This window comes from Borostomias antarcticus, assembly GCF_949987555.1.
Source record: "Borostomias antarcticus genome assembly, chromosome: 4".
In the NCBI taxonomy this organism is placed as follows: Eukaryota; Metazoa; Chordata; class Actinopteri; order Stomiiformes; family Stomiidae; genus Borostomias; species Borostomias antarcticus.
Window position 1 is genome coordinate 18,701,212 of NC_140237.1, and position 24,180 is coordinate 18,725,391.

General features: G+C 48.0%; 2 protein-coding genes across 2 annotated transcripts in view; one reads left to right on the forward strand and one right to left on the reverse strand.

The window, feature by feature from the left end:
* dpy19l3 (dpy-19 like C-mannosyltransferase 3) overlaps positions 1-4,928 on the forward strand; it is a 46,873-nt gene extending 41,945 nt beyond the window's left edge. The window contains exons 18-19 of the mRNA XM_084436575.1: positions 1,163-1,321; positions 2,294-4,928. Coding sequence (XP_084292701.1) covers positions 1,163-1,321; positions 2,294-2,506 — 372 coding nt within the window. The 3' untranslated portion in view covers positions 2,507-4,928. The remainder of the gene's footprint in view (positions 1-1,162; positions 1,322-2,293) is intronic.
* An 8,134-nt stretch (positions 4,929-13,062) lies between these two features.
* LOC311307694 (neural-cadherin) overlaps positions 13,063-24,180 on the reverse strand; it is a gene marked incomplete at both ends in the record, with an annotated part of 210,051 nt that continues 198,933 nt past the window's right edge. Inside the window, 2 exons of the mRNA XM_084436544.1 lie at positions 13,063-13,608; positions 16,404-16,558. Coding sequence (XP_084292670.1) covers positions 13,063-13,608; positions 16,404-16,558 — 701 coding nt within the window. The remainder of the gene's footprint in view (positions 13,609-16,403; positions 16,559-24,180) is intronic.

Genomic DNA, 24,180 nt, shown 5'->3' on the forward strand with positions numbered 1-24,180 from the left:
TAGGAGTTTGCAACGGTTATACCAAAACTGATTTATTACTAGCTAAAGACAACTATTATGACAACATTACAGCACCTTAACCTTATCTCTGCCTCAGCAGACGTTTACGAGACCTAACGTTATAGCTAATACAGCTCTGACTAGCTGCACCACCAGCTAGCACTAACATTACAGTTTACATAGGCATTTAGTAGGACGCAAACTAAACTATTATCATTGATACAACTCTGTACAGAAAAATAATTGTCGGTCAACATATTGTATTCCCTATTGTTCAATAACTTCAATCTTACTTGCTGCCTAATCAAAATTCCAGCATTTGCCGACAGTGTCCAAACCTAAAACTACGCTTATGGCTGGATGACCAGTGAAGTCAGTCAAGGAGGAACCAGTACTGTCTTCAGAGTTTATAAGCTACATGACAAGCGATCAAAGACATCCCTTCTGAGAAACAGTGGCTTGGTATGCTATGGAAGCCCAGAGACAGGATGGTACACATCTACTGTAGGTGTTGACTGTAGTAGTACGCATCCTCTGAGGTAAATGGGAACAATTTTCTGTGCGCTAGTAGCCTCGCGTCACCAGTCTCTCTTAGTGCATGAGGCTCCGCAACAGTCATGACTGAAAACTTTATATGGTGCAGCGGGGGAGCTATTTAAGTGCAACACACAGCAAACAGAACGCCTATGGCATGGATGTGACGACATCACACGCATAATTTATTACATGACTCTATTGGTACAAACATTTACCCGCCAGTGTGGCGGATAGCCTCCGAAATTAAGTCGCCAAATAGAAATTTGGCGAGTGTTAATTTTCAGCCCTGTGTCCGGGTTAATTTTCAGCCCTGTGTCCGGGTGTACCAGGCGTGTTATATGTGTCCGGGTGTACCAGGCGTGTTATATGTGTCCGGGTGTACCAGGTGTGTTATCTGTCTCCCGTGTACCAGGTGTGTATCTGTGTCCGGCTGCACCACGTGTGTTATCGGTGTCCTGGTGTACCAGGCGTGTTATCTGTGTCCATGTGTACGAGGTGTGTATCTGTGTCTGGCTGTACCAGGTGCGTTATCTGTGTCCGGGTGCACTAGGTGTGTTATCTGTGTCCAGGTGTACTAGGTGTGTTATCTGTGTCCAGGTGTACCAGGTGTGTTATCTGTGTCCAGGTGTACCAGGTGTATGCGCGGCAGGCTCCGGGGGAGGTTCACCGCGTGCTGCGGGGGGCGGGAGCGGACTTCCTGGTCATGGAGGACAGCATCTGCTACGAGAGGAGACACGCGCGCGGCTGCAGACTCCGAGACCTGCTGGACCTGGCCAACGGACATGTATGTGATCTCTCTGCAACCAGAAAACATTAAGGTGTATAAGGTGTAAGAGACTAGATCTCAGGGGTTTTCTTTTATGGGATATGAATCTTAATAACAAATGTGTGTGAGCGTGGAAGTGTGGGGGTTGAGGGGTTTGTGTGTGCGTGCGTGCGTGCGTGCGTATGGGGGGTGGGAAGTCCCACGTCTTGCAGGTCTGCGTGTGTGTGTGTGTGTGTGTCTGTGTGTGCGTCTATGTGGAACTTAGTGAAAAATTAGACACGCACACCTTATCCTTGCAATGACATAGTTAGGGAATCAGCTAATCAGATCGCTGGGATTTGCATATATCTTTAGGAAAGGTAAGGTGTGAGTGTGTGTGTGTCTGTGTGTGTGTGAGTGCGTCTATGTAGAACTTAGTGAAAAATTAGACGCACAGACACACACACACAACTTTATTCGTTCGTTCACTCGAATGAACGTGTGTGTGTGTCTGTGTGCGTGTGCGTCTAATTCCACATAGACGCACTCACACACACAGACACACAAACACACTCATACGCAGACCTGCGAAACGTGGCACTTTCCACCCTCCATAGTGTGTGTGTGTGTGTGTGTGTGTGTGCGTGTGCGTGTGCGTGTGTGTTCTGTCTGTAAATACTGTGTTGGCTGCCATCCCTTGTCATTCAGTCTGATCTGATGGTCTGAAAGGGTTCCATTACAGACAGATGGATCCCTCTCTCCCCCCCTCTCTCTCTCTCCCCCCCTCTCTCTTTCTCCCTTTCTCCCTCTCTCTCTCTCACTCTTTCTCTCTCTCTCTCTCATCCACTGTCTTCCTCTCCCTCTCTGCCTCCCTCTTCATTGCTCCCAGAGTTAAAATTCCGTGAATCCCATATTGCATTCAACACCCTACCACCCTGTGTGACGTGTGTGTGTGTGTGTGTGTGTGTGTGTTGTGTGTGTTGTGTGTGTTGTGTGTGTGTGTGTGTCCAGATCATGGACGGCCCGGGGGAGAACGACCCCGACCTGGTCGCCGCGCCGCACCCTCGCTTCTGCGAGGCCGTGAAAAGCGACCACCCGCCGTACGCGGCGCTCTTCACACGCGTGTTCCACAACAAGACCTTCCACGTGTACCGCCTGAAGAAGAGCAAGAAGAGGGCCAAGCCCAGCCCGGCCCTGGAGGAGCAGCACTCAGCCCAGGGATGACGCCGCGCCAGCGGGGGGGGTCGCGGGCTCGAATCCCGACACGGCTAACGATGGACGACGCACGCCCGCCGATTATGAACTGAGGGCGAGCCACGCTCCCTCTCTCCCTCCCGCCCTCCCTCCCTCTCTCTCTCCCTCCCTCGCTCGCCCGCGCCAGCTGTGGCTCACTTGACTGGAGCACGGGCACCCGGTCACGTAGCCCATCTGTTCCCGCGGAGACAGCAGGGGGCATCGGCGATTGCATATTTAACGTTTAACATGTGGTTGCTATGGAAACGGGGGTTCTAACAAACGACACGGCTTCGCGTTGTTGTTTTGTATATTTATCCCGGTGGGGGGGGGGCTGCTAGCCAGACGGCCCCCGCCGCCTCTCGATCATCCCACGACCCCGCGCAGACACACACACACACACACACACACACACACACACACACAGCCGGTGCCCACCTCTCCCGGAGTGTGGCAGTGTGGTTGGTGAGGATGACAGTGTAATCATGGCGGGCTGACAGGGGCTGTGATTGGAGCCTGGTGTGATTGGGGCAGAGAACAGCAGCACATGCATATAAAAGCCAGCTTACTGTCAGGGAGGACAGAGAGGAGCGAGCAGACAGCCTCCACTCAACAGGTCAGGAGGAAGGAGAGGAGGACTCCTCATCAAGGATTCACAGTACCCCCCTCTTCACTCTCTCTCTCACACACACACACACACACACACTTATAACTATTCACACACACACTTGCACGCACACACACACACACACACACACATACATACCCACACACCTCTTCATCCACACACACACACACACACACATCTTCACCCCATAAACACAATCCTATTCACCCACTGACACACACACCCACATACCTCTTCATCCACCCACACAAACACACACTTCTTCACCCCATACACACACTCCTCTTCACCCACTGACACACACACACACACACACACACACACACACACACACACACACACAGACAAGGTGGCCTTGTTGTTCTTAAGACTCCTGAAGCTATCTTGAGCCTGGATGGGAGGTTCCCCTGTGTCTTCTGTGATGGGATTCTGGGGGCTGTCTCCGGTAATGTCTGCTGTGGTTGTGCTGTCACGGTCGGCGAGTTCCTGTAAGTTTTTCCATCGGGCGTTAATGGCAGCTTGGACGTCGGTGTCACCCGGGTCTGCCAGTCTGGATTTCCAGAGCCTGTTCTGTCCACCAGGAGCCCTTGAGCTCCTTGCAGGTCACATCATTTCACCAGGCATTAAAGGTTGTTTTTTTGGGGGGGTTAATGAGCTTTTCTATCTCTGTGTCGCTGTCATCAAACCAGTCCTGGTGTTTTCTGAACTTGGACACAAGGGTGTTTTTACAGATATTGTGTAAGTTGGGAATGAGGGTGTCTATATGGCCCAATCCCAATGTCCACCCTCACGGACTCACAGACTTTAAAGCGTGTTCCTGCTAAGTGCGTGAGGGCTTGGTGCCGTCCCCATTCAAATCGTTAAGTGCACAAGGGCTCTCTGTTGTGTTGAGCCCTTTATGCCCCCTTTCCATACGGCTGCACTTGTGCTAACTTTGCCTGTGGGAATTACCCAGTTCATCAACACACAGTTACCAGTAGAACGGGAAACAAACAATCACAGAGCCCTAATTTTCACTTTACAAAACAAAATGCGATTTCATATTTTCAGCTGTTATTGATATCTGCACAATTAGCCTCATAATTATTTTGGTTTGAATATTCTTACATAATGGTTCAACCCTATGGGTTTGTATGATTTGATTTGTTTTAAAATATGTATGCTATGGTTATAAATTAGATGTCTGTGTGCAGTGTTCTTTCAATTGAGATTTCCAGCATGAATGGAAAGAGTTTGCTGTAAGGTATTTGTGCAAAACAGAAATGTGTGTTGGAATGTCATTCTTGAGTAACAAGATACTTTTGCATCCATCACAAACAAGAATCACAATCAGTAATGTAGTTATTTATCGCTTTATGACCACAACATTAAATTACTTCAACAAGGTGAACAGAAATGTTTTGATGTAAACACGGTTGTGATCAACTAAAGGGAGACGTGCTGTCCTAAAGGGAGACGTGCTGTCCTAAAGGGAGACGTGCTGTCCTAAAGGGAGACGTGCTGTCCTAAAGGGAGACGTGCTGTCCTAAAGGGAGACGTGCTGTCCCATTCCGCACCCTCACAGCCTCTCGTACTCAACCACTACCAGGTGACGTTAATAAGTCTGTGAGGGTTCAAGGCGTGAGGGTTGAGGGGGAACATTGGGATTTGGCCCATGATGCCTTACATTTGTTTTGTTTTTCTGGAGAGAGAGAGAGTGTGTTGGTGCTGGTGAAGTCGTACTGAGCACATCTGGAGAGAGAGAGTGTTGGTGCTGGTGAAGTCGTACTGAGCACATCTGGAGAGAGAGAGAGTGTTGGTGCTGGTGAAGTCGTACTGAGCACATCTGGAGAGAGAGAGTGTTGGTGCTGGTGAAGTCGTACTGAGCACATCTGGAGAGAGAGAGTGTTGGTGCTGGTGAAGTCGTACTGAGCACATCTGGAGAGAGAGCGTGTTGGTGCTGGTGAAGTCGTACTGAGCACATCTGGAGAGAGAGCGTGTTGGTGCTGGTGAAGTCGTACTGAGCACATCTGGAGAGAGAGAGTGTTGGTGCTGGTCAAGTCGTACTGAGCACATCTGGAGAGAGAGAGAGTGTTGGTGCTGGTGAAGTCGTACTGAGCACATCTGGAGAGAGAGAGAGTGTTGGTGCTGGTGAAGTCGTACTGAGCACATCTGGAGAGAGAGAGTGTTGGTGCTGGTGAAGTCGTACTGAGCACATCTGGAGAGAGAGAGAGTGTTGGTGCTGGTGAAGTCGTACTGAGCACATCTGGAGAGAGAGAGAGTGTTGGTGCTGGTGAAGTCGTACTGAGCACATCTGGAGAGAGAGAGAGTGTTGGTGCTGGTGAAGTCGTACTGAGCACATCTGGAGAGAGAGTGTTGGTGCTGGTGAAGTCGTACTGAGCACATCTGGAGAGAGAGAGTGTTGGTGCTGGTGAAGTCGTACTGAGCACATCTGGAGAGAGAGAGAGTGTTGGTGCTGGTGAAGTCGTACTGAGCACATCTGGAGAGAGAGAGTGTGTTGGTGCTGGTGAAGTCGTACTGAGCACATCTGGAGAGAGAGAGTGTTGGTGCTGGTGAAGTCGTACTGAGCACATCTGGAGAGAGAGAGAGTGTTGGTGCTGGTGAAGTCGTACTGAGCACATCTGGAGAGAGAGAGTGTTGGTGCTGGTGAAGTCGTACTGAGCACATCTGGAGAGAGAGAGTGTTGGTGCTGGTGAAGTCGTACTGAGCACATCTGGAGAGAGAGCGTGTTGGTGCTGGTGAAGTCGTACTGAGCACATCTGGAGAGAGAGCGTGTTGGTGCTGGTGAAGTCGTACTGAGCACATCTGGAGAGAGAGAGTGTTGGTGCTGGTCAAGTCGTACTGAGCACATCTGGAGAGAGAGAGAGTGTTGGTGCTGGTGAAGTCGTACTGAGCACATCTGGAGAGAGAGAGAGTGTTGGTGCTGGTGAAGTCGTACTGAGCACATCTGGAGAGAGAGAGTGTTGGTGCTGGTGAAGTCGTACTGAGCACATCTGGAGAGAGAGAGAGTGTTGGTGCTGGTGAAGTCGTACTGAGCACATCTGGAGAGAGAGAGAGTGTTGGTGCTGGTGAAGTCGTACTGAGCACATCTGGAGAGAGAGAGAGTGTTGGTGCTGGTGAAGTCGTACTGAGCACATCTGGAGAGAGAGTGTTGGTGCTGGTGAAGTCGTACTGAGCACATCTGGAGAGAGAGAGTGTTGGTGCTGGTGAAGTCGTACTGAGCACATCTGGAGAGAGAGAGAGTGTTGGTGCTGGTGAAGTCGTACTGAGCACATCTGGAGAGAGAGAGTGTTGGTGCTGGTGAAGTCGTACTGAGCACATCTGGAGAGAGAGAGAGTGTTGGTGCTGGTGAAGTCGTACTGAGCACATCTGGAGAGAGAGAGAGTGTTGGTGCTGGTGAAGTCGTACTGAGCACATCTGGAGAGATGCAGAACTCCTTCTTTTCCTATTGTGTCCTTCCAGAGGTGTTGGTCCCGGCCGAGCCTGGCGTTGAGGTCTCCTAGGAGAATGATCCTATCCTCCCTGGGGATTCTTGACAGGGTCTTATCTAAACAGACACGGAAGGTCATTTCCTCTCCGTGTGGAGTCTAAAGTACGGGCGTGGGCACTCTGTTGTTGACACCAGACAGAGGGTCAGGAGACTCTGATCCCCACAGGAACTGTAGAGAATGACTGATGATCTGGGTCCTGGTGGTAAACCCAACCACATGGATCATCACTAGCTTCTCCTTTCCAGAAGAAAGTGTACAGTGACACACTTCAAGTCGATGTCCGATTCGGTAGAGATAAGTTCATAAGAAGGACCATATATTAAGTAAATTACATTCAGACGGAGATACTAGAATTGACTTTGAGAAGGAGATACTGGAATTTTGAGCTTTTCCTACAACCAAGACAATAAGGTTCATTCGAGTAGGCTGAAGTATAGGGGTCCATATAATGAGCTACTTAACATTGCGTTTTCCGTTTTCACAGCGAAGCATACAAAGTATTACTACTCCCTCCCAAGGCTGCGAGTGGTACTGCAGCTGATGTGTGAACCGCCGCACTAGACTACCGCGGGCCAAAGAACATCTAGGAGGGGTCCCATCTGTAGCCTCCCTTCTCGTCCTTCAGCTGTCCTTCACCGGCCCATCGGCTTCCAGAAAGGGACATCTATATCGATCCGGCGTCGTCTCAGTTCTCTAGCGATGATAGTGGTTCTCCTCTGGTCTGTCGATGGTTGCGCTCTCCGTCAGTGAGCGCACGTTCCAGGCTCTGAAAATGATATTTCAGTGTTTTCGTCCGCATGTCGTGATCCCTTTCTACCCCTGTCCCCAGGTGGGGTGAGCAGAGTGGATTCTAAAGAGGGCGGTTCAGTTGTGGGTGCAGCTGCCAAGAGCTCTTTCTGCCTCTTCACCACACACACACACACACACACACCCACACACACAAACACACGCCTCTTCACCACAGACACAAACACACACACATGCACACACACACACACACACACACACACACACACACTCCTTTTCACCCACACAAACAAACGCGCCTCTTCACCACACACACACACACACACACACTTCTTTTCACAAACACGCGCCTCTTCACCACACAGACACACACACATGCACATACGCACATACAAACACAGACATGCACACACACATGCACATACACACTTCTCACCCACACAAACACACTCCTATTCACCACACACACACTTTTCACCCACACACAAACACCTCTTCACCGCACACACACACGCACACACAGACATGCACACTTCTTTTCAACCCCCACACACACAAACACACACACTTCTTCACCACACACACACATGCCCACACACTTCTTTTCACCCACACAAACACACACCTCTTCACCGCACGCGCACACACCTTTTCTCCCACACAAACACATACCTCTTCATCATACACAGACAGACATGCACACACATCTCTTGCTTCCAAACAGAGAAACCAGAGAAGAAAGAGGGGAGAAGCTGTGATTGAAAAACTAGAGCATTGTTGGTAATTATGCAGCAGACCTGTGTGTGTGTGTGTGCGTGCGTGCGTGCGTGTGTTGTGTTCCATGTTGCCACAGTGGTTGCTGATGAGCGAAGTCCCTGTCTCTCAACACACAGAAACGCACATGGAAGTCATGCTGTTTTTAGACATGTTATTTGTGTTGAACGTTGAGTGTCATTGTCTCATTGGTTAACAGTCATTTCACTGTGAAAATGAATTCCTCTGTCTTTAAGTGGATGTAGAAGAGCAGAACACCGATTTGCCCTTAGGGATTAATATGTTATAACGAAAACAAAACAATATTTTTTTTTTAAGAAGGTGCTAGGTTACCTTGTTAGAGATCATTCTGCCCTGTTTGCATAATACGAGTCGACTAATGACACATTTTTGGAGCGTTTAATTTTATTAGTTCAATCAAAACAAAAAAAAACTGTTGGACTATTTAAGCCACTTTTAGTATTTTAATGAGATCTTTCAACAGATCAATATTGAAGATGACATTGATTTGTCCTGTATAGCTGCCTGACACTAATACCTCTGCCCCAGCGGCAGCGCCGGGTGGAAGGTAATGTTTTCGGTGGCGTGTGTTGGTTTGTTTGTTCATTAGCAGGATTACGCAAAAACTGCCCGATCGATTTTCATGAAACCCAGTGGAGGGGTGTAGCATGGGCCACCTTGGAACCCATTACATTTTAGATCAGATCCAAATCACGGGGCAGATCCATGAATTTAAACCAAACTTTGAGCGAAGCCAGCTCCCTGTGTGGGGGCGCTAGAGACACAGGGTTTGGACTGGGGGGTGCTGGTGGAGAGCCAGGAGTGCACCGAACTGCCCCCCGCTGGCTATGACCTGAGGGGGGCGCCACAGGGCCGCCCAAACATGGGGTTGCCCATTCATTTTTTGGACTTGGCCTCAGGAGCGAGCCATATCTCAACATGGGAAGGTCACAGAGACACAGGGTTTGGACTGGCATAAAGTTCTTGACCTATCAGATGCAGCAATACTAAATGTCCTGCTATGCCACGTGCACGCGCATAGAGCCACCAAATGCATTCATGGGCAGGAGTTGCATTTTATTAACTACAGTAATCTGGGAACAGTATGAAACACTGGTAGGCTACAAGACAGTCTGCTAGACACAGGTTAAGACAAGACTTGGATTAATTCATTATCTTATTGTGGGAGACTGGTAGATCCTTAGTATAGAGTTAGGCCTCTTAATCTAAACCTAGCCATTTAACGCTAGTTCTGAGGAGTAATTATCTAGGCAGGTCTGAACTTGGCAAGGTGATGTCACAGAACTACATGCTCTACATAATATGTCAAGATTTTTTTTTGGTTCAGCTCATGTTCATAAATAATGGACTTTTTTCAAGTATGAGAGCGCCTTATATACATGCATACTGCACATCAATACATATGCATACATACAGTACAGACCAAACATACTGTACATGTATGGTATTGTAGATATGACATCACCTACTCTTGAAGACGAACAACTAACAATACTGCATCTTAATACTGTATACATAATTATGACAACTATTTCAAACTGCTCTGTTTTTAGGACTGATGTGTGTCACAACTAAATACATATGTTGATGTTTAAAAGAGATCTTATTAATCTTGGAATTTTCTTTTTCAAACTTTCATTTGTAGCTTGTATGAATCCATCCAAAATTGAGTAGATCTAATGAAAGAACAGAACAGTCTGCCCCTCCTTACACCATCACTCGCTGTTTCGCTTTCTTCTCTTGGTGGTTGTTCTGTGACTCCCCTTCACCTCATGCTTCTTAGTTGTTATTCCGGTCACCCAGTTTGTCTGCTCACACAGTAAATGTTTGGTTTCTGTTTGATGTGTCTGGATAAATTGCACTAGTTGTTGTTGTGTGATATACCATTTCTCTGTTGATGTCATCTTCCTCTATGTGAATGTGATGGATCATTATGGAGCACCATGCCCTAAACTCAGAGACAGACCCGGTTGTCTTTGTTGCTTTGTAATAAAAAGCTTTTGTACGTGTGCTGTCATCTTCAGTCCACTGTCTGACTCTGTTCTGGCTGGGAGGAAATACTCCCTGACAAAGTCTGCAAACAAGAAAATAGCATGAAGTCTGGAAACAAGATATCCTAGCAAATGTCCTAGATCTTGTTTCTGTGATGTTGCTTTCTGTGAAGCCACATTTGAAGCCCCAATGTACACAAACAACCGGGACAAGTACTGATTCAAATACATTACTTTATTGAGAAACAAAGATTGATGCAAATACTGTACAAATCACCAATATAACTATGCAAAGCTCATCATGAAAATGCTAAAAAGATAAATCCACTATTTGTCATTGAAGCAGCAAGTGACCCATAGTTCTTCCACTGATACCACTAAATGTACAAATGAGGTAAAAACGTAACATTTCCACAACAGTATGTCTGTATTCTTAACACAACGTCCAAGCCATTTATGGTACAAATGAAAGTATGAATCTCCCTGCCATACATCCCAGAAACACTATTTTGAGAGGCCAATAAAAAATGAGACCGTTGAGTTATCAACACTGCTACAGCTCTGACCAGGGTAGTGGATCAATACAGGACATCTAGAACCCATCTGTATCAGAGCCTCAGAATAATGTTTCCCCAAAACTCATGAAATTCCATACCTAGTTCCCCCCTCTGGACTGGATAGAAGCAGTTCCCTAGGAACCTTACTCTTTATAGATCAATCACCACATGTTCCCCCTGTAGGACTCGATGTCTATAAAAATCACTGCAGTGTTCCCCCGTTCCCTTCTCTTGTTCTAGACTCAGGTTTTTTTTCTCTGTCAAGAGAATCAGCACATTTCTGAAATCCATAATCAGAGACTCTCAAGCGACTTTTCAAACTCGCAGGTTGCTTTGGTTCCCGGCATGACTGCGAGGCATCATCTTGCGTTGGGATTAGACACATGATGTGTTTCAACGTGCCCCCCCCCCCATCGCTCGCACTGCTCCATCGCACTCGCAACACGGAGCTCCACGGAAACCTGGAGATACCATGAAATACGGGGTTGACTTCAATCACAGAGGGGAGGCAACACGACTTTCTATTCATCCAGAACCCTTTGCGGTGCAACAACCCGCCCCCCTTCCCGGACCCGAAGAGTGTCGGTGCTCCTCACAGCAGCTGCCCATTTAACATCCAGCCACAAAGGTGCTTAACACCAGACACGTCCCTGCGATCTCTCCATCCCTCTCTCCTCCATCCCTCCTCTCCCCCGCTCCTCCCACCATCCCTCCTCTCATCCTCTCCACTCTGTCCCCCCAGTCATATCTGCAGGCTACTGACCTTGGCCACCCAGCCAGCGTCGTTGGTATTCTACAGCCCCTGGGCTGCGTGTTCTGTATTCCTGAGGAGGGTAATGAAACAGCAACAGAGCAAACATTTCCCTCCCCTTACCATCCCTATCTCCTTCCCCTCTCTCCATACCTCTCCCTCCCCATCTCCTTCCCCTCTCTCCCTCCCCTCTCTCCATCCATCTCTCCTTCCCCTCTCTCCCTCTCCTCTCTCCATCCATCTCTCCATCCCTCTCTCCTTCCCCTCTCTCCCTCCCCTCTCTCCATCCCTCTCTCCTTCCCCGCTCTCCCTCCCTTCTCTCAGTACCTCTCCCTCCCCTCTCTCCATACCTCTCTCCATCCCCTCTCACCATACCTCTCTCTCCCTTCTCCCTCCATTCTCTCAGTACCTCTCCCTCCCCTCTCTCCATCCCTCTCTCCCTCCCTCTCCACCCCTCTCCCCCCCGTCTTTCCATCCCTCCCCTCTCTATCCCTCTCTCTCTCCCCTCTCTTCATCCCTCTCTCTCCATCCCTCTCTCCCTCCCGTCTTTCCATCCCTCCCCTCTCTCCCTCCTCCCTCCCTCCCCTCTTCATCCCTCTCACCGTCCCTCTCTCTTCATCCCTCTCTCCCTCCCTCTCTCTTCATCCCTCTCACCCTCCCCTTGCTCCCCTCTCCGCATCCCTCTCTCCCTCAAGTCTCTCCATTCTCTCTCCCCATCCCTCTCCCTCCCTCTCTCTCCCTCCCTCTCTCTTCATCCCTCTCTTTCATGTCTGTCTGTTCCTCGTCTTGTCTCAGGAGGGGGCACGGCCCAGTGAACCGACCATCAAGTGGAGTTATGGATAAAATAGAATAGTAGAACAACTTATATGAGTTTTTCCCGTCAACTTTAGACAGCCTGCCAGCGAAACACTGCAAACAATGGCCGGGGTCGGCCACTGAAAAACAAGTATCAAAATGTCAAAGCACTTTTTTTATACCACAGATGCACACACAGGGATAACAGAAGTCAACATATCAGGGTCTAGGAGGGGCCAGGGTCATCCTCACATTTCACTGATGAACAGAATCACAAGTCCCATCTGAATCATTGTCAACCGCCAGTCTTTCAGTACATCAGTCATTCACCATTGGAGAGAGGGGCACGTCTTAGGGGCGTGTCTGTGTGCTAGGCCGGGTTGTACTGTACGTTCATCAGTCTGAGTCATTGATCGACGTGTCCTATTATCCAAAAAGCACAGCTCCAGCCAGGGATGCTTAGCATATTGCAGGCTCCTCCGGGCGGAGCCAAGAGCATCTGGAGAACAACAAAAGATCCCGGAGAAGAGAGAGATCAGACTCTCTCTCTCTCTCTCTTTGTCCTCTTTCTCTCTCTAGCTTTCTCTGTCCCCCTCTTCCTCTCTCTCCCTCTCCCTGCCTGTCCCTCCTTCCTTCCTTCCTTCCTCCCTTCCTTCCTTTTGTCTTCTGAAGCTTTCCTACTGGTTCCATGTCTTTCCTGTAGCGTCGTGACGGTGTTCGGTGGCCTCTGGGATGACTGGCAGAGTCGGAATGTCTTCCCTCCTTGCCGCCCGTAAGCAAGCGGGACCGAGTTCAGAGGTCGCTGGCCTCGGCCCTCTCGTAGAGGGCGCGGAGCTTCTCGAAGCGCGGCCCCCACTCCCTCAGGGTGTCCCCTCCTCCGCCCTGCTCCTCCCGTGCCTCCTCCAGGCCGGCGGAGCTGAAAGAGCTGAGCGAGCCGGCCGGCGAGCCCCCGCCCTCGGTGGAGAACACCTGCAGCGAGTCGAAGGGCCCGGTCTCCGGGTGCTGGTCGGCGTCGCGGATGATCTCACACAGGTAGCGGGCCAGGTCCTGGCTGGAGAAGGACAGGCTCCTCCGGGCCAGACGCGGGGGCCGGCTCTGCCCCTGAGCGTGGGGCCGCGCTGGGGGGGGCACGTCCCGGCGAGGGCCGGCCGTGGAGGTGGCGGAGGAAGGGGGCGCGGAGCCGGAGGCGCCCGCCCTGGACAGGGCGTCTTGGGGGTGGGGCGGAGGGTGGCGTGGGTGGGAGTGGGCGTGGTGGAGGGCGCGGGCGTGGCTGTAGCGGATGGGCTGGGCGGGGCTGGGCTGGAGAGACTTCTGGAGCTCCGCCATGTCGTAGGCATTCTATGGTACACAAACAGACACACACACGCGCACACACACAGACAAGGACAGGTAAACAAAGGATTAGACATACAGATCTGAATATTGAAAGAAGTTGAGAGAGAGAGAGAGATGGGGAGAAAGACGACGCTGAACAACTCTCCCAAAACGCTCCACCTGTTTGAGTTCCCCACCCTGTCTCTGTTTACTGAGGCAGCAGTGCGCCCTGACAGAGTCTCTGGTCAGGGAGGGGGGGCAGTGAGAAGCTAGCCTGGGATACGGGAGGGGGGAGGGGGGAAAGGCAGGGGAGCTGGAGAGGGTGAGGACTGAGGACATGAGAGAGAAGGAGAAGGAGGGAGAGAGAAGGGAGAAGGAGGGAGAGAGAAGGGAGTAGGGAGAAGGAGGGAGAGAGAAGGGAAGAAGAAGAAGAGGGAGGGAGAGAGGAGGAAAAAAGAAGATGGAGGGAGAGAGAAGGGAGAAGGAGAGAGGGAGAAGGGAGGACAAATAAGGAAGGAGAGAAGGGAGAGAGAGTGGAGAAGGAGGGAGAGAGAAGGGAGGAAGGAGAAGGAGGGACAGAGAAGGGAGAAGAAGGGAGGAGGAGGAGGGAGAGAGGCTGGGGCAGATGAGGAAGTGAAGAGCTACAATACTGTGCAAAAGTCTTAGGCCCCCTAAGAACATTGTTTAAAGCTACAGTATTTATCTGGACAGTAAGTGTTTATTTGATCGTAAAAACACTATATAACATTACAGTCAATACACTTAAATATGATACTTATTATTAATAATCATAATAATAATCATAATGATAATAATAATCATATTGCTAATAATCATCATCATCATCATCATAATCATAATAATAGTACAATCTGTAATCCAGCAAGAAGCTTGGAAAGCATTTGCCACAGGACTACTAAAATGACAGCTTTGTACCAAAGCGAATTTTGTGTTCTAAGGGAGGTCACACAAAGTACCAACCAAAATATGAATTTCTTAAAAACAAGAAATGCATATTTTGGTCCATGATTCATTAAAGGTTTTCATTGTATTTTTTGTGCCTCAGATTCTCTTCAGACTGCCAACACCACTGACCGTTACTGTTGTTTTTTATTCTTAAGATATTTGTATTACTTTTTTTGTATTCATGTTTTGTATTAATTTGTATTCCGATGTATTACATAGTGTTTTTACAAGCAAATAGACACTTAATACCCAGATAAATACATTAAAATATTATTCATATTATATATTAGAAATATTATCTACAGTATATTCCTCCCAGTTCCGAGGACATCTGTTCTTATATAACTCCTAATCATACCAACACAACATTGATTCCCCCATTCCCCTGGCAGCGCGCTGCTCTCTGCTGAGCAGCATGCCGTGTCCCTGAGGGCTGGAGGGAGAGTGGAGGAGGGAGAGACTGCCGTGGGTGTTCTGTCCTGTTCTGTAATTGATTACATGACGAGGAGGAACAGTGCAGAGCCCCGCGGCCCCCCCCGGCCCCCCCCCCGGCCCCGGCCACCCTCACACTCATGTCCCAGACATCTGAGAGCTGGTTGAAGGACGGCTGGGCTGCCGAGCATGGCATAATCACATAATGGGCTGAGGGAGATGATCATGAGCGCTGCACAAACACTCCATCAAAGTAATAATAGCCTCCGCCTCTCAGCTAAGGAGGAGGGGTGGGGGGGGGGGTTCTATCAGGGCTAGGGGGGGGTCTCTGTCTCAGCTAAGGTGGGAGGCAAGGCAAGGCAGGTTTATTTGTATAGCACATTTCAGCAACAGGGCTATTAAAAGTGCTTTACATGAGACAATAAAAGCATCACGACAAAGTGCTACACATAAAAGGTCTTATAAAACGAAATGCAAAAAAGGACATTTAAAACAAAATGCAGGAAAAATAAAATACAGGAATAAAAGTTTGAATAAATAAGTATTTGATTTAATAAAAAGCAGCGACAAAAGTGAAGTCTCCGACGCAACTTCAGGCAAGGCACGGACATCAATGCCGGGCTTATTGGCAGAGGCTGATCAGTCACACCCCGTAATGACGCAACCCACCAGCTGACTGTCAGCTGTCATAGCATTGGTCCAGCACGCTAGAGTGCATGTATTTAAGCTGTCAAAACATGTAATTGTTCGCTCTTGCCATTACTGCTGATCGCTTGTATCTGTGTGCTCGCCCCACCTCCTCCCCTGCTCCACCTGTGTTCTGTCGATGTCGTCTCTGTTGTCGTCGTTGCTCTCTGTTCCGGGGGTATTGCTGCATTCTTCTGGTATTCCACTATGCGTCGGCTAGTGGAAGCTGGGGACCTTCACTTGCTTAGTCTCTGTGGCTCTCCGTGGTGATCGTGGGCCGAAACATCTACGAAGGGCCATCCACCCTCCGGTCACCATGGAGGCAGAGGCTCTAGGCTGTACTCCCTCGGAACTCCACGAAGCGTCGGCCCGTGGAGGCCAGGGACTATAATGTACAGCAGTCCCCCTGTGGCTCTCTTTCACGGTCTTAGTGGGCTGAGTTACCTCTGAGCGACTTCCCGATCGCGGCCCACTCTGATCGTCATAGAGGCAGGGGGCTAAATCGATGTCGTTCCCTCTTCCAGCACTCTGGGCCAAGCTGGGGGGTGGGGGGGCGTCACTGTCTCAACTAAGGGGGGTTGTGGGGAGAGACCTCTCTGCTAGCTGGTGGTTGGATGAAGAGTGGGGAGACAAGGGGTGTGTGGGCCTGACTGACACCGCACACTTACACATACATAATCGGGCACACACACACACACACACACACACACACACACTAGGGCTGGTGGTCTTACCTGGTCCTCCTCCCCTCCTCCCTCCTCATCGTAGTTGAGCACGTTCTCTCTGATGTCCTCCCAGCCGTCATGGTTGGCCGACACGTGGTAGACCCCCTCCTTCAGCCCCTTGTAGCTCCGCCAGCGCGTGTACAGGAAGATACCCAGCAGCAGCGCTAGGGGGCGATGGAGAGCACACATTAAACCACATGGACACACACGTACGCACGTGCATGCGCGCACACACACGCACACACTTGTAAAGCTGTGTTCACACCAACTGCAAAGACACGAGTAGATGCAAGGTTGCACCGGGCAGCGCAAATGAGGTGAATGACCTTGCATGTTCACTCGCACAATCGACATGGGATGATACTAATCTCAAAGTGGATGATTAAGTTCCGGTGGCGATGTGTTCGCTTGTGACGTGAGAAGTCTAGACGCTTTGAATTAGCACAAAATAGGATAGAATTTCTCGTGGTGTGTCCAATCGGGAGAAGGTAAAAGTGAAAGGGGCAAACAGACCTTGGCCAGCAATCTCCCCAAATGTGGAAGTCAGGGCTTATTTTGATAAACTGACCACATATTGAGAATCTACATCCTTACTTTCTCGCCTGATATGACTTTAAAACTTAATAAAGTGGATGGAAGCGGGTGACAGGAAGTGAAACGCCCACGAGTGAGTCAATCGTGGTGGGCACGCAAAATGGGGGTTGTGCGTCACTGCCTAGTGGACATACACCATGACGCAACGAGAATAGCATGACATTCGCCTCAGGTGATAAATAAACAAACATTTTCAACTCGGGCGAAGAATTCACATGAGATCCCACGGTCAAACTCGTGCACGTGACGCGAGGCAAAGATTTGCGCCGCACCAATTTTTTCCACAGGTTCTCTATCACCATAGCTTTCAATTTTTGATAGGAGCCACGTCATCAAGATGGCAGACGGCGGCCATCTTGGATTTCAAAGATGGCGACCATGTAAAATCTATAAATGCCAATATCTCGGGTTCCAAGCCACCTAGAAGGTCAATCTTGGTGTCAAAATATACATTTTAAGACGTATATGCATGCAATCACTGGTGCAGCACGTGAAGCGAGTTGCCTACCAGTCTGGGATCTGGGAAACGTCTGACCTGGCCCATCAGCCGACAACCAGTCCAGAAGGATGGGAATGGACCTTGGATGGAGACAACCAGGTCTGGCTTCTTGTGTGGAGTACTCTCCCCATGGCTTCAAAAGCCTGCAGCGAACTGGTGAAGTGCAGCTGCAAAAGCTTGAGTGGGTGTGGTGCAAGGTGCAGTTGCAAGAAGGCACAGTGGAATTGCACAGAGCTTTGCAGCTGTAAATGTGAGATAATTTGATTTGTTAATACATTTCAATCCAATTAATGCATGTTATCCTTGTGTCTGACCGCTAACCGAGTAGAAAATTATGTAAATTCATTGCTAGAATGAACACATTTATTTGATTTTGGCAAATGACAAATAATCATCTGGTGACATTCTAATTAGCTTAAATGCATTCCTTGACCCAGAAAATGTATATTTTGACACCAAGATTGACATTCTAGGTGGCTTGGAACCGGAGATATTGGCACTTATAGATTTTACATGGTCACCATCTTTGAAGTCCAAGATGGCCGCCATCCGCCATCTTGATGACGTGGCTCCTATCAAATATTTAAAGTTATGGTGATGGAGAACATGTGGAAAAAATGTGGTGCTTTTGTCCGGCGCGTCCCCAACATTTTGCTAAGCCGCTCTCATACGCTGCTTTGGCCAGCTAAGCTACGCTACTAAAATCTAGCGCTTTAGCCTGCTACATACTGAAAAGACATTTGATGGTGTGGGTGGGGGGTAGGAGGAGTGATGTTAACGAATTCAACTTGGCTGTGTGTGTATGTGTGTGCACACATGCACACGCACGCATGCTCACACGCCATTCACTCCATCCACCTCCTTGCTATTCTGGTGCGATGGTTCCACCTGCCATCAATAACACTAATAATCTGTCACTTAGCGACAGCATAGCAACAGGCAGACGCAGCAGCCCCTCTATTCTAATCGGCCAATCAGGGACGGATACAGAGCTGCAGGCGTCTGGAGACAAACACACACAAAAATAGACTGCAGCATCAAGAGAGATCAATACAAATTTATGAACACAATGATCATTGTTCTGGCAGTGCGGCTGGAGGTAGATAAACATATATCGTGGAGAGAGATGTGTTGTACGGTGTCCATGGCACCACACTAATGAAAGTACTAGGACAGCTCATGTTTCCAATTGAAAGATGTAACAGTTGTTCAGAGGGCAAGAGGGGATGGGGCTGGGTAAGAGGATACATTCAGCCACTCTAAATACAATCAACCACTCGTATTATGTACAAAAACATAGAAAAAGACATAAAAGTCCATTCATATGGGGCATCCTCCATATGGCATCCTCCATAATGGCTCAAGACTGTGATTTAAACCTTACAGGGTGTGATTCTAAAACAACTTGCTTGTTCGAGGTTGTTCTGTCGTGTCTGTATGTGTATGAGTGTTGTTTTCCAAAGGTAAATGCGTATTTATGGTGATAATTGATGGTTCATTAAGGCAGTGAGTTTTAATTGGGTGTGGGTGGCAAGGGGGAATAGTAGGTGTATCTTGTAAGTGTCTGTATGTATTTGTTTACATGTATTGTGTACTCTTTGTTTCTTTGGGAATAAGTGTTTTTTTTAGTAATGATCTCCCTCGGGGGAGAGCCTGGTTTTTATTCAATTGATTTCCGGTCTAGAGCCCGCTGGTATCGTCACACAAATGCTCAATCGAGCAGCCTGGTCTCGCCAGTAGTACAACCTCATTTAATGTTAGTTAGAAGTAAAAGGGCCTCTGGTATTCAATTAATTCATTCAGTCAGTCATACAATTCACATTTCCCTCAGTCCAGCATCCATTTTGTGTTCGCTTAATGTATGTTTGCAAATGTTCACGGCGAACAAAGCTAAATGAAGACAGTTTAAAATAGTTTGCAAATGTTCACAAACATTCAGTCATACAATTTACATTTCCCTTAGTCCAGCATCCATTTTTGTTCAACGCAAACTGACCGTTCGCTTATGTTTGCAAACGTTCATGGCGAACACAAAGCTAACTGAAAAAAGGTTCATGAACGTTTGCTACAGTATGTTCGCCGAATTTGAATGGGGCCCTGGCTTCACCAGACCCAATTTGCAAAAAAGGATGGTCTGGAAATCATGGCTGCGTTCTGAATCATGTACTTCCATGCCAAAAATGAATGGTGCAATGTCATAACATTTCAAGGTGCAATGTTATGGCAAGGTAGAACGCAAAGGACGCAAAGTACGTATACTTTCTACGGGCAGCTGTAGTAAAAAGTATGCGATTCGGAGTGCAGCCCTTGAGTTTATTTACGATTTCCCGGGGTGTTATAAACGGTCGCAGAGCTAATGCCTCTGGATGCAATCGGACAGACCTACAACTAATCAGAGCAACAAAACGTGGGTCAGTCTTCCTATCATTGTATTAAGTGGGTACAGTCGTTGTATCAAGCCTAACCCATATTAGATAAACGCTTGTGATTGGAACGACCGATATCAGGGCGAGTGGGACTGGGCTTGAACGGGTGGATGTCCAGACTGATCTGTGGAGTGAAACAGAACGAGCTGACGTGATAAAGCTGGCGACGCCGGGCATAGTGCTGCAGGTCAGCCGTAGTGAGATGTTACATCATGTTTAAAGAAGTGCTGTTGCTGAGAGAAGTCTTCTCATGAGCTTCCACTACACAGTGGTGGAGAATGTAGAGGCATTAATAATTACCGCCCAAATTCCAAGCTTTCTTGTTTATCCAATAATAGCCTTTAGTTAACTGTCAGCTTCATTTATTCCTCGGTAGAATTTGTATTTTCAATACTTTCAGTCTGGTTTTAGACCTGGTCACAGTACTGTAACAGCTGCATCCCTTGTTGATTGATTGAAACCTTTATTGCCCCAGAGGGGAATTTGTTTAGCACCCGTCAAGTATACTGTACATAAAACATTAAAATGTCCGCCCATCACCACAACAAACTAACAGAGCTCTCGTGTGCGTGTCAGCCGCTGGGCTGTTGTGAATGATATTGTCTGTGCTCTTGACAGTGGACTGTGCTGCTCTGTCCATTGACCTGTCCAAAGCCTTTGATACAGTTGACATTCACTTTTAATAGATAGACAATCCTCTGTTGGCCTGCAGTTTGAAAACTCTCTCAAACAGAACCCAAAGCATTCTTACTGATTCTATTCAGTCCCATTTAGTATAGGACCTTTACTCTTCACTCCGTATATTAATAATAAATATTAATAATAAAAATGGCTTCTCTATTTCCTTTTCTAAAATCCTACTTTATTATCCCCACCTCTCCACTCTTCTCTTCTCCTCTCCCTTCCTCTACACCTACTGACCTGCGTTTCATCGATCACACAACCCAACAACTTCAACAAGCTCTTCAGCTATCCCAGAGTGCCTTGCATGCATGCCAACTCCAACTCCAACACCACTGAATCTCCACCTCGCTGAGGACGAGCACTGGGATGGACTCTGGAGCTGCAAACAAGCTGAATAAGCTGATCAGGAAGGCGGCCTCCGCTGTAGGAGTACGTCTCGACAGCCTGGAGGAGGTGGCGGAGAGAAGGATGTGGTCCAAAATCGGCAACATCCTGGGGAACCCGTCCCATCCCCTACATGAGGAGGTGTGCAACCTGAAAAGCTCCTTCAGCGGCCGCCTCGTCCGGCCAAGGTGCTCAAAGGAGCGCTTCAGACGCACCTTCATCCCTGCAGCCGTTCGGCTGTACAACGTGCATGGAGGTCTGTATTCATTGGGCTGTACAACGTGCCTGGAGGTCTGTATTCATTGGGCTGTATAACGTGCCTGGAGGTCTGTATTCATTGGGCTGTATAACGTGCCTGGAGGTCTGTATTCATTGGGCTGTATAACGTGCCTGGAGGTCTGTATTCATTGGGCTGTATAACGTGCCTGGAGGTCTGTATTCATTGGGCTGTATAACACGCTTGGAGGTCTGTATTCATTGGGCTGTATAACGTGCATGGAGGTCTGTATTCATTGGGCTGTATAACACGCTTGGAGGTCTGTATTCATTGGGCTGTATAACGTGCCTGGAGGTCTGTATTCATTGGGCTGTATAACACGCATGGAGGTCTGTATTCATTGGGCTGTATAACACGCATGGAGGTCTATATTCATCCGGCTGGATAACATTGCCTGACTCCCCCAGCGTGCATGGAGGTCTCTGAGGCCCACGTGGCAACTTTATAGGACTAATGAACTCAACTGGACTGGATAGCTCTTAGTGTGCAGTGACGGACTTCCTTTATTAACTGTTTTTAATACTGTATACTGTGTGAGTATTGTATTTTGTTAGTTATTTGTATATTGTGTCCACCCTATTAATCCCCTATTTATTATGTATTCTTATTCTGCATATTTTATGAACTTTACTCTGCTGTGAAACAGAAATTTCCCCATGGGGAAAAATAAAGAAATATCTATCAAACAGCACATCCCCGGTAACAAGCTGCCTCACTGCTCTGTGCGCTGTGCTCTTTATGGACACAACAGGGATCGTTTGTTTTGTTAAAAGTGAAAAATGTCTAAATAAGAAATGAGTCCACTCTAAAACTCCAAAACCTCAAAGCTCCAAAACTCAGTAGACCCTGAGCAGCATCATACCAGACAAGCGCTGGTCCGAACATTCTAAGGTTTGTTTGTTGTATTGACAATCAAATCTTAATTCAGACATTTGAAGTTGGAAATGATTATGAAATGAAATGATAATTAAAAACCTGAAATTGTCAGGCCTAGCCCAGACTGGCAGTCTGGCACCCCAGTGAACCGTCAGATCGTTACATGAAAGTATGACAGTTCTGTCTCCACCACTGCCCTGTTTGCCCCTGCATAATCAAAGGCATTCACACACTAAATCATCTATTCACACACGCCCCCTAAATAATCCATTCACACACTCCCCCTCAATCATCCATTCACACACGCCCCCTCAATCATCCATTCACACACGCCCCCTAAATCATCCATTCACACACGCCCCCTAAATCATCCATTCACACACACCCCCTCAATTATCCATTCACACATGCCCCCTCAATCATCCATTCACACACGCCCCCTAAATCATCCATTCACTCACGCCCCCTCAATCATCCATTCACACACGCCCTCTCAATCATCCATTCACACACGTCCCCTCAATCATCCATTCACTCACAGCCCTAAATCATACATTCACACACACACCCTAAATCATCCATTCACATACGCCCCCTCAATCATCCATTCACACAGTCCCCTCAATCATCCATGATTCACTCATGCCCCCTAAATCATCCATTCATACACGCCCCCTAAATCATCCATTCACACACGCCCCCTCAATCATCCGTTCCCGTTCGCCTGTTCATAAATACTCGCTGATGTGTTGTCCAGCCCTGCCTACCGGTTCACAATGGCGTGATTATCAAAAACAAGGAAGTGGTTAGTCCATCCTATTGTTTGGAAATAATCGTGAGATTCGCAAAGATACCAAGAAACATTTCAGAATATTAATTTGGGAATTGAGGATGAGCCTACCGGTTGGAAATATCATTGCAATGGAGACTCCACGAGCAGCAGACCCAACTGACTGCTGACTGAGTTATAATTACAGGACCCAAGAGGGAGGGTCTTTATTTAGCCACACAGTGACACATTACACACAAGTGAGAGGGCGACATAGCACACAACACTGACTCGCAAGTTAGCTAATATTAGCTAGCTGACATTATACTCGTTTAACACTCACCAAAAACTTGCAAAGGGATCTCGCATGCCGCTCTTACAGAACTGACTAACTCTTCTTTCTCATACAGTAGCTACAGCTCTCAACATGGACTAATAGTGATTTTCACCTCTTTTAATCATTTTAAACTCGTTCTGGAATAGCTGCTTTACAGTCTTGTGAAAAGCTGCGACTTTAAAAAAAAAAATTGACAGACATCATATGTGTATGCATGGCAATTCAAACGGGATCAAGAAATTATTTATTTATCGCCCTACCATATTTTTTTTTTTCCGAAGGTAAAAGCAAGTATATCATAGGCTTAAGTCAGGGTTCCATAGGGTTCTCAAGGCCATGGCTATCAACAATGAAATTCCTGATGACAAGTTCCCTTAACGTTAATATTAATGTGCAATGTAAAAAAAATCAAAAGATTTCTGGGCAAAGGCCCCAATGCTTCAAGATCCTAACAAGCCTCTAGTTAGAATCCCCACTATTCTCTTCCAACTGTCAGCTTGGTGTATTTCGTAGTGTATTTCGGCCTTTAATCCACAGAAGAAAAAAATTAAGCCGACCTATCCTCTCTCTCTCTCTACACCCCCCCCTCGCCTCTCTGCTTAGGGTTCAAAGCGAGAAATGCCAGTCCAATTGATATTCTCGCTCCCATCCACAGAGCCATTTCCATGCTGTTGGGTAAACAGCGCATTGCTTGCCTACAAATCAAATAATTAACACGTCAATCCAGAGTGAGTGTCCGAAGAAATCAAGGTCACAGCACATTTAAGATGAGCCGCTGTAGTGAGGATAAGATGGGAGGGCTCTCTGAGGGGTTGGGGGGGGTGGGCTCGGTCTCTCTCTCTCTGTCTCTCTTCTGTCTGAGTGGGAGGGATGACAGGGTCTGAGAGGCCAGTAAGGGTGGAGAGCAGAGGGAAGGAGAGACTTTCTCCAGCTCTCTCTT